We start from the raw sequence: 11008 nt of genomic DNA, 5'->3' as shown, positions 1-11008 counted from the left end.
ACCAGTGCAGGTGAACGTCGTTAATCCGTTAATCCAGTGCAGGTGAAAGTGTCGTTAATCCAGTGCAGGTGAACGTGTCGTTAATCCAGTGCAGGTGAACGTGTCGTTAATCCAGTGCAGGTGAACGTCCAGTGCAGTGAACGTAATCCAGTGCAGGTGAACGTGTCGTTAATCCAGTGCAGGTGAACGTGTCGTTAATCCAGTGCAGGTGAACGTGTCGTTAATCCAGTGCAGGTGAACGTGTCGTTAATCCAGTGCAGGTGAACGTGTCGTTAATCCAGTGCAGGTGAACGTGTCGTTAATCCAGTGCAGGTGAACGTGTCGTTAATCCAGTGCAGGTGAACGTGTCGTTAATCCAGTGCAGGTGAACGTGTCGTTAGTCCGGTGCAAGTGAAAGTGTCGTTAATCCAGTGCAGGTGAACGTTTCGTTAATCCAGTGCAGGTGAACGTGTCGTTAGTCCAGTGCAGGTGAACGTGTCGTTAATCCAGTGCAGGTGAACGTGTCGTTAATCCAGTGCAGGTGAAAGTGTCGTTAATCCAGTGCAGGTGAACGTTTCGTTAATCCAGTGCAGGTGAAAGTGTCGTTAATCCAGTGCAGGTGAACGTGTCGTTAATCCAGTGCACATTGTGGATGATTATCTTTCAGACATGGTGAAAAATATACCACTGTTGCTACTTGCTAGCAAACAGCAAAAATTGGAAAATGGTACAGTCTTGAAACCGGAAGTGAATGGAAAGCCTGCCCAAAAAAGCCAATTGATTGACAGCTAGACAATTAGAAAAAATTGGCAAGAGGATGGATTTTGATAATAATTTTACTAATTACTAATGTGTAAATTAAAGAGCAGTGCTTTCCTCAATTTATTTTGAATTGTCGATGTTAATTTTCTGTGAACTGATCCCGTCATGTTATTTCTACAGAAACTGAACGTTTATTTGTCACAGGAAGGAATTTGGCGCGCCCTGTATTTTGGCGGGCTCGGGTGGCTGTGACGTCACCTTACGTCGCTGTAAAGTGGGCGGGGCCTGGGCGGGCAGCAGGGAGGCCCGTGTTAGCGGCAGCGGTCAGAGCAGAGGGAGTCCTGCGGGGAACCGACGCCGTCCGGGACCGAGTGGCGACCGAACCTTCACCGACAAGATGTCCGACGAGGAGCAAGAGCAGACCATAGCCGAGGACTTGGTGGTCACCAAGTACAAGATGGGCGGTGACATCGCTAACCGTAAGTTAACGTTAACCGGTCGGCGCGAGCTGCTGCTCTCGGCCTGTCGTTCAGCCGGTTAACGGGAGTTCCCCGACGGCAGCTGCGGCCATGTGGTCACCGGCCATGTGGTCACCTTCGAGGCACCATAACACGCGCTGCTCCCCGGAGCCGGCTAACAGGCAGCCGGCTAACAGGCGCAGCTGGTCCGGTTTGAACCGGCTAACGGAGCTAATGCTAGCTCCTCTGCTGCTCGACGTTGAGGCTAGCGTTAGTTAACGGGGGGATGCTAACGAACCGGCTAGCTCTGCCCGGTGCTCGGTGCCCGGTGCTCAGCGAGAAATGTCCCGCAAACGTCACCGAGCTGGAAGATGAGCAGCCGGACCGGACCGGACCGGTCGGTTCCGGTCGGGTCCTTTAACTCTTCACGGTTGTGTTGCTGATGTGTTCGTGCGACGACCCGCTAGCTTGATGGTGATTTATCTCCAATAGAAATCCGGAGCCACAAGTTGGAAAGATGACGTGATTATTTAAATTAAGGGTCGAGAGTTAAAAATAAAGTTGACCAGGAAACATTGTGAGTTAATAAGCTGCTCTTATTGAGCGTTTTATGACTGCAGCGGTCTGAAGTGCTTTAACACGTGACTCCATTCACAGACAGCTGTTGTGCATTTAGAGTTCCCTTTCTTGCCCAAGGACACTTTAGTAGGGGGTTGAACTACCAACCTCACGACTCGTTGCCACTTGTTCCATCATCTGAGCCACAGCCGCCCCCTCAAAGTCATTTTATACATCATAAAGTAAACGAGAAAATGTTTGTGGATTAAAAAAAAGCCAAATGGTAATATGTGTTTTTGGTTTGTCTTGTAAATTAAGTCATTAATAAATCACCTAATCATTTTAAATCCAGTCGTAGTACTTGAAGGGGGCCTGCAGAGATTTTAATGGGACACACTGGATACCACAGTTTAAAGTAATATCTCTGGAAAATGTATATTAAATCACTATAATGTTACATCCTCCAACCTCGTTCTTACTGTTATTCTGTCGGCTGTTTCTCAAATGACAGAATCAGTTCAAATGACGTTTAACGTGACGACTGATGGTGTTTAGACTCGGTCTTCACAGGGATCGACTCTTCACTTTAAAGGGAAATTGTTAGAAAATGTTTTAATCCTAAGAATAAAATTTCCGTCCGTAGGAATAACTTTTAGTACCAGGAATCTTGATGAACACAGACCGTGTTCCCACGAGACAACTCATCTACCCGCTTGACTTTCCTCCCTCGCCCTCCTCTTCATCACGTACCGCTTGTCTCCCCAGAGGCTCTTCGTCTGGTGGTGGAAGCAGCCAAGCCCGGCGTGTCTGTGCTCAGCTGCTGCCAGAAAGGTGACGCCTACATCATGGCCGAGACGGGAAAGGTCTTCAAGAAGGAAAAGGAAATGAAAAAAGGTGAGGCAAAGACGGGCGCGCTCGTGTCCGTCTGTTTATTTTAATTTTTTTGGTGAGCAGAGCTCGACCGCATCAACCTGTTGTTTATTTAGTGTTTTGCGTTTTTCTTTGCTGAATTTTTTTGGATGATTTCCAGATGAAGACTTGGTGGTTCTCTTCTTCCTCTTCTAGGCATTGCCTTTCCTACCAGCGTCTCAGTCAATAACTGTGTTTGCCACTTCTCTCCCCTGAAGAGTGACCCCGACTACACACTTAAAGATGGGGATCTGGTCAAAATGTAGGCACCACGCTCTGCTGTAATGTCCCCCCACCCACCCCCACCCCACTGTGTGTCCTGAGTCTCCCCGTGTTCAGTCCTCCTTTCTTTCTGTGTGACATTTCGGCTTCCATGTGAGGTGTCTCTCCTTGCTGTTGATTGTCTGCTTCATCAGTAACGTCTTGTCTTCCTGTCTGTCCTGTGTGGCAAACGACAAGTAAGGTTTTGAAGTGATACGTTGGATTTTAGCTTCCCTCTGCTAAATCACATAATAATAATAATAATATCGACTGAGCCTCTGAAAGAGTTGGTGGACCCGATGCTCCGCCCGGGTGAAGCGTCCAAAGAGAAGAAGAAGAGACATTTAAAAGGACGCGTTTTTAGTTTTTACTACAAACGTTGCGTTACAGATCGCGATGGATACGACCAAGCAGGTCAAAGTTCAAGGTGCATTTTATGATGAAGTCGTATGTCCCAGTTGCATGCATACTACATGCAGCAGTACACACCTTGTAAGGGTAACTGCAGTACGCGCTAAAAGTAAGAAGATTAAGTATGCGATTCAGAACAAAGCTCCTAACGTTTAGCAAAAATTAAAAAAAAAAAAAAGACTGCTGAGCTTGAAGAACCTCGGGGGGGCTCCGACCAATGCCTCAACTTTCAGGGGGGCAGCCCTACATTTTCCTAAAGCTTTTAAGAAACGGGTCGATCCATCTTAGTTGTTGTATTGCCACTGATGTCGTTGTCTTCTGTGCTCTGTGTTGAGCTTCAGTGTCGTACTGATGTGTGTTAAAGTGTTAAAGCTCATGTTTGATGTGGTCCGACCTTCTGGCCGGGCATGTCTGTTCATCTGTTCACTTTATCACAGCCCGCCCTGCCAATGTCTTCAATTCACAACAAGTCTTTTACTGTATTCCAGCTGATCTGCTGCCAAAAATAAAATTCACCTTCAGATACATCTTCCGTTTAATGGCCACGGCAGATTAAATCGTTTTATTTTCGCCTGACCTTCTGTCATCGTGAAGTCTTCATTAGTGTGGACGGACCGACTCTGTCCTTCCCAAGTGGATTTGATTGATTGGTTATCGTGACAGCCGGTAGCAGTTAAACTTGTACTGAATTTGAGACATGATCCCTGTGTTTTATTGTTATTTAATTCTGTCTTCTCTTATTATTTCCCCGTAGAGATCTCGGGGTTCATGTCGATGGCTTCATTGCTAATGTTGCTCACAGCTTTATTGTGGGAGCCAGTAAGGTGAGGCCCCCTTTCTGTTTTTCTTTTTGTTTTAAATCCTGTCTTTGAGTGTTGAAGTCCTCACCGTGTTTCTGTCGTGCAGGAGAACCCCGTCACGGGCCGGAAAGCTGACGTCATCAAAGCGGCACATCTGTGTGCAGAAGCAGCTCTGCGCCTCGTGAAACCTGGAAACCAGGTACATTTAAACTCCGTCCTCAGTGATGATGAGCTCTCTACGGAGGCCGACTGGTCACGGACAGATTTAAATGTCTCCTGTAGACTCTATACCACACGAGGGGGAATACTTGTGTAAAACTGTGAAAGTAACTCCCGTTTCTCTTCCTCTCAGAACACTCAAGTGACAGAAGCCTGGGGAAAGATCGCCCAGTCGTTCAAGTGTTCACCCATCGAAGGTGAGTGTGTTCGATCATTGTGTGTTTTCACGTGCCGCCTCTCCTCAGATTTGCTCGTGTAAAAGGAAGATGATGACGAAATGTTTTAATGAAGATGCTTCAGTTTTCCTGCTCGGTGTAATTTACTGTCTTGGCTCCGTGTTTTTAAAGGCATGCTGTCTCATCAGCTGAAGCAACATGTCATCGACGGAGAGAAGACCATCATCCAGAACCCCTCAGACCAGCAGAGGTACAGCGGTGTTGTTATTGATAGCAGGAAGTCACAGAAACCCGTTTTCCCATCAGTGTCCAGAACTGAATTTGTTCCGTTGTATCCGGTTGCTGAAATTCTTCCATCTTCCTGAACAGCTGTGATAAATTGGTTCGTCATGTTAAAAGCAATCAAATCTTACATCTTGAAAAACCTCAACAGGGACAACCAGCGTCTGGTGTGTTGACCTGGTCAGTTTATGTTGAGCTGCAAACTCTCATGTTTAGTGTATTTCTTGCTTGTGTCTGGAAAATTATAATCTGATGGATTAATATCAACATTTTTGGAACTCAAATATCTGTATTGGCCCTAAAACCCTGTTTCCGTTACTTTCAATAATCCAGCTGTCTTTGTGGTTTTCTGTAAACATGTCGACGGCCGGTAGTCGTTCTGCATTAGAATACTTCTCATTGTAAAGTATCAACCGTGAGATCTGTGGACTGTCCAGAGGGACCGGGACACATTTAAAGTGATCTGCTGTTTGTGTTTTGATTGATTTGATCAGGAAGGACCACGAGAAGGCGGAGTTCGAGGTTCATGAAGTCTACGCTGTGGACGTCCTGATCAGCACCGGAGAAGGAAAGGTCAGCGTCCCGTCGCTCCTCCCCTGTGGATGTCCCAGTACTGCAACGTTTGCTGTCATTAATCATATATTTATGAGATATGCGTCGTCTGTGATTTCCTCTCAGGCCAGAGATGCCGGTCTGAGGACCACCATCTATAAGCGAGACCCCAGTAAGCAGTACGGCCTGAAGATGAAGACCTCTCGTACGTTCTTCAGCGAGGTGGAACGACGCTTTGACGCCATGCCCTTCACTCTCCGGTAGGACTGTCACTTTAAATGATGCGCCACCACCTGCTGGAAAGTTTTCATGGATGGACAGAAAGGAATATTGTTATTGTTTGTCTGAACATGGATTTTTCCCTCAGGGCGTTCGAGGATGAGGCCAAAGCCCGTCTCGGTGTGGTGGAGTGTGCTAAGCACGAGCTGCTGCAGCCCTTCAGCGTGCTGCACGAGAAGGAGGGTGAGTGTTTGATCTTAACGTTAGACAGGTTTGCTCTTTTTAACACCTCTTACTTTTAATAACCCCCCCGACTCTGTTCTCAGGAGAGTGTGTAGCTCAGTTTAAGTTCACGGTGCTGCTGATGGCCAACGGGCCGCACAGAATCACCAACGGACCCTTTGACCCGGAGCTCTACAAGTCAGAGCATGAAGTTCAGGATCCAGAGCTAAAGGTGAGGTCGGGTTATCGTTTTAATTTGCCACTCATAGAAACTCTCTGCTTTAAACATCTTATTCACTTCACACCGAAACGTCTCCTTTCTCCTGCAGACTTTACTACAGAGCTCCGCCAGCCGCAAAACACAGAAGAAAAAGAAAAAGAAGGTAATATTTTATCATGATAATGAATGTGGGAGTGAGCTCGTGTACACCATGAACTAAACTAGACTGTAACCTCCTCATACTGTGCAGCCGTTTATCACTTTGTCACCTTCCAGCTGCAGAAATGCATATTTTATTTAGGCTACATCCAAATCTTTTACTTTTTCAAACAGTGAAACAAAAAATTATTCAGAACTCGTCTTGATGTGGTTTGTTAGAAAAATGACTCAAGAGGCTTGGTTCAAAATCAAACACATCGGACATTTATTCTTGCAAGAAGGAACACATACATGCACCCTCAAAGAGAGGTGTCCAGCAAAGAAGGGCCTTCCCTCCTCCGTAGGGCAGCTTTTATACAGTGGGACAAACAGTAGACCGTCACCCCCGTTCCTTTGTATCTGCTTTCGTATGGTAACACGTATGAGTTGGTTGTAGGTCACAAGATAGTCGTCAATTAGATTCGGAAAGAATCACTTGCAAATAAGACAGAAAACAAAGGAAACTTTTCGGGGCCTGAGGCTTTCCGGAGCCACAATGCAAACAAGAGGAAGAGACAAATCTTTCCTTTCCATCATGGTTGTTCTTCTGGGAAAGAGTCACGTGATGAATCAATTAAAGACATGTGACTGATAAAATCCAATCAGTGAACGTGTGTCTTAAATACAATTACTGAGATTTTCAAACTAAACCGAGGTCGGCAGCCTTTTTAGAAACGTCAGAGTGGAGAGTTAGTGAAAAAGCTTTAATGTGGATGTCACCTCCGTTGACTGACTTCTTCTTCCTCTTCTTCTTCTCTTTACGTCCTTCAGGCCTCAAAGACGGCAGAAAATGCAACTGGACAGCCGACTGAGGAGACAGAAGCCGCAGAGTAAAAACTGCCTTTCCACACATGCAAGACCCCCAAAGAGTCACGAGAGACAAAATTCCCCTGAACTCTCTGCTCATTCTGCACCTAACAGCTGATTTCACCAATTAAACTGAAGAATTCATAAGAATCATCAACTGAGTCTTTGATGATCCTATGAGGACGTTTAACCCTTTACTGCATTAATAGGACCAGCGGTGGGGAAATGTTGCTTTAGTTCCTTGCTCCAGTAGGAAATTTATAATGTTTGCAGATAGTTTTACATCTTTGAAGAAGACTTGTTGGCAAATAGTAACGACTGTTTTAACTTGAGGGCCTGTTGCTCCTCGACATGCTCGTATTGTTTGCAGTGAACATTAATGGGACTTTTAAAGATATTAAATGATGCCTACAGACACGCGTTTCTTTCATGCGTTGTTGATCTCCATCCTCCTGTTGTGTAAATGAGGTGGAAAATGTTGTTTCCCTTTGGCAGCAAAAGTCCATTCAAGTTGTGTTAACAGAAATTTATAGTGAAATGTTGGAAGCTTCCGATGCACGTCGTCATCTTTAAGTGATTAAATCCCAAAAGACGACGAGGATTTTAGTGCATCATTTAACTGTCAACTTCCCATTTAAAAACGGGTCATCATAAATGAGTTTTCTCCCCCACAACATGCAGTAAAGGGTTAAATTCTGATTTTGTCTCTCATTAAATGATGCGAGCTAGAAATGATCTGAAAATGTAATTCACGAACTGATTTTCGCTCCAGATTTGATGTAGTGAGGATTTGTAGTTGCTCTTCGATTATTGTGACCTGACCACGTTTCTGGCTGAAACTACAGCGTTTTAACCACACTCGATTTTTTTAAAAGCAATAACCTGAGCAGAATGAATATTTTTTAAAACACACAGTCGTATTCAGCGTGACTTTAGGGAACAAACTGCTACATTTACTGCCATTCACCTCCGACTTTATGGAAAGATAGAAATCTATTCTGTGTTCCAGTTTAAAAGACTTTTTTGTATCAGCGACACAAGTTTCTTGCTTTATTACATCGTTAGTCTCGTCTTGGTCCACTGAGATCAGTTCAGGTCTGAGTGTCAGTTTGAGGTCGGGGACGGTGTCGGGTCAGATGTGTCAACAATGAAATATGTTGGAAAACGGCTAAATCCTGCTTTGTAGTTCAGTCTGTGGTTGAAGGAACTTTACATCTAATTAAATAAAAACATTTTCATACACTGAGGTTCTCCTTTGGTTTTTATTTTTATGTATTGTCTGAAATGATCTGCTTGTGTCCAAACTAATCTTTTAAATTCAGGAAATAAATTGTTGTTCATAGAAAACCCACCAAATCAATCAAAACATCAGAAGAAGTAGGATTTCCATTAGACAGAAGTTTGTCAACTTGCTCTTTAATATCTGAGATCATCTCATTTTAACATGATTTTGGCTTCTGAGGGGAAATATTGTGATTTGATAAAAACGTACTTATTCACTCTTCAAGTGTGACCGTATTAAATTGAACACACTTGTAATCCGTGGGACAGTTTTGTGGACTGAACGGAGACCTTTTATAAATAGGAGAATTTCTTTTGAACCAGTATTGTGGAGATTTTGACCGAATCAACTGTAGAAGTTTGACCTGTAAATGTTAAGCGCCTGCTGGACCTCTCAGTTTATTGACCTGCTGAGGAAGAACATGTGAAATGGACGAAAGTTACAGATGAGCTCCTCAATGGACCTGGAGGTGAGACAGATCTGCTTTCTGTGTCCAGAATAAACTTTGAACCTGATGTGTTAAAGCTGCAGCAATAAAATGATTGATCGATATAATTTGATAAAAAAAAATACGTGGTAAAAAAAAATAAAAAAAATAAATTTGTAGCCCAGAGACAACACTTCCTCTATCAATCATCAAAAGTAGTGCAAAACTAAAATATTATAAGTGCTTACTAATAGCTTTATTGAGGCTAATTTGTAATTTTACCAAGTTAATTCTGTAAATAGTGCGACTGTAACGTGAACAAACTTAACTAAACATTAAATGTACTTAATTTGAGGATAATTAATCCCCTAATAATCGCCTGATGTGATTTTAAAACACGTATCAGGTCAGAAACGTGACGTCACAGTCGCGGGACGCACGTTTGGCCACTTGGACTCCATTTCCCGTTGAGCTGAGCGAACACCGTTGTCGCTTGAGCATGACGTCAGAACTGGGCTATAAAAGCCGCGCTCTTTCGTCGTCACGTCCTCTTTCCGTCGCTCTTCTCGCTTCGAGGTAAAGAAGTCCGATCCGCCGCCAACAGAATCCGCCCCGATCGTTGCGTTGTTTTAACCGCCTGCAGCCACTGATCGTGTGTTTGTTTCTCCTCACAGGAATCTCTCCGCACGATGAGAGCCAAGGTGAGAAGATGGCGGGTCTCCGCTTTATATCCGCGTCCTGTCGCAGTCTGCTAACATTAAATGGCGCCTCGCGCTGCTTTAGTTCAGTCTGAGAAGACTTCTTCTCTGCTCTGTACTTTAACGATGATTAAAATGACTTAATTAAAAACGTAATGGTGGAAAAAGCTCGTTGTGCTTGAAGGCCCGCTTTGCTGCATGCTACGGTGTTAGCACCGCCGACCCGGGCGGCCACGTGTTGCGTAACAGTTCCTCTGCATCGCAGCACGCATGCGTCTGTCGGTACCGCCGATATTTGGGGATGCCAGCATGAACTGTACATTTATGAATCTCTCTTTTATCTTCCAGTGGAGGAAGAAGCGCATGCGCAGGTAAGCATCAATTGCAGTCCGCTTTCTGTACAAACTCCTGCTTGTTGGTGCACGTGTGCTGGTCTCCATCACGTCACGGGTCCAGTCCGGTCCGGTCCGGACCAGAACTCCACTGATCTGCTTCAGTCTTTAGATACGGAGGAAGGAGCACCTTTGATTGGAGTTGTTATTTGGACATGTTGTGGTCACAATCTGATGTTAAAAGCTCAGACAGTAGTTTTATTCCCAGAGATGGCTAAAATCATGGATCCAATGTAGGTGCATGTTGGAGAAATCGATATATACATTTCCAACCATCCCCACATGCATCAGATTAAGAGCATTTTGGGAAGGAGGGTTTTTTTGAGGCTGTTAAAATAACATCATATTGATCGCAGCAGTAACTCAATGCATTCAGATTAAGTGGTTACAACCTGAATTGTGTTCTGTGTTGTTGGCAAATCAAGTATCAGACATGTGATGCATCTGGTCTAAATATCTGCTTCATGGCAGCCTGAATATCAAATGACCTCATGTCTTCATGAGTTTGAAATGCAGACATGTTGTCACTTTGATTAAAAAAAACCACCACCACCACCCTGTAACACTTGAGATGGACAATAAAATCATAAAAGCTTGTCATGCATGGAAGTGGCTGCAGTATTGGATATTAATCACAGCCTTGTTTTCTCACCTGAAACCTAAACTTCCAGGTTAAAACCCCTAAATCAAAAGTACTTTGACCGTCGGCCAGCAGGTGTATATTTTATATTTTTCCTGACCGCTGCGTTTTATTTCAGGCTGAAGCGTAAAAGGCGAAAGATGAGGCAGAGGTCGAAGTAAACCTTCATCCCAACAGCCGTCATTCCCGTCTGAGCCGCTCCGGAAGACCCGACCCAAGTGGATCGCTTAGATCAGCGAAACGAAGGACAAGTTTCACGCTGGACGGCGGCGAGGACGCTGGACAGATGTGTCAACATCAGGACTGCAGCTGCGTTTTGTTCATGGACCATAATCCATCTTGTTCTGCTACAACTGTCCTGTGGTGTATTGAACAATAAATGAACAGTTAAAATTACCATCAATTTGAGTCTCTTGGTTGGTTTGATGTCACAAGATTATTTTGTGGGTGTAGTTACATTTGCATAAATGGATTTCACAGCTTGTACAGAAGTGTTACAGATTAATACGATATTATAATGTATAATTTTATGTGAC

General features: G+C 44.4%; 1 protein-coding gene and 1 long non-coding RNA gene across 2 annotated transcripts; both read left to right on the top strand.

Annotated features, from left to right (window-relative positions):
• The first annotated feature begins 1021 nt into the window (after nt 1–1021).
• pa2g4a (proliferation-associated 2G4, a) lies at nt 1022–8275 on the top strand. Its single transcript, XM_069707926.1, has 13 exons — nt 1022–1220; nt 2523–2651; nt 2823–2928; nt 4093–4162; nt 4245–4337; nt 4491–4554; nt 4705–4783; nt 5310–5388; nt 5494–5627; nt 5735–5829; nt 5913–6040; nt 6138–6191; nt 6998–8275. The coding sequence occupies exons 1-13, from the start codon at nt 1139–1141 to the stop codon at nt 7058–7060; spliced, it is 1176 nt and encodes a 391-aa protein (XP_069564027.1). The 5' UTR covers nt 1022–1138; the 3' UTR covers nt 7061–8275.
• Nucleotides 8276–9260: 985 nt separating this feature from the next.
• On the top strand, nt 9261–10875 carry LOC138626340 (uncharacterized). Its single transcript, XR_011311287.1, has 4 exons — nt 9261–9318; nt 9417–9443; nt 9789–9811; nt 10591–10875. It is a non-coding gene; the product is annotated as an uncharacterized lncRNA (long non-coding RNA).
• Nucleotides 10876–11008: the final 133 nt, after the last annotated feature.

Source organism: Brachyistius frenatus, unplaced genomic scaffold (genome assembly GCF_029030835.1).
Source record: "Brachyistius frenatus isolate BFR_SWC_R1_liver_20210118 unplaced genomic scaffold, ASM2903083v1 Contig_4, whole genome shotgun sequence".
In the NCBI taxonomy this organism is placed as follows: Eukaryota; Metazoa; Chordata; class Actinopteri; family Embiotocidae; genus Brachyistius; species Brachyistius frenatus.
The sequence above is the reverse complement of the archived record's forward strand: the minus strand, read 5'-3'. Positions and strand labels throughout refer to the sequence as shown.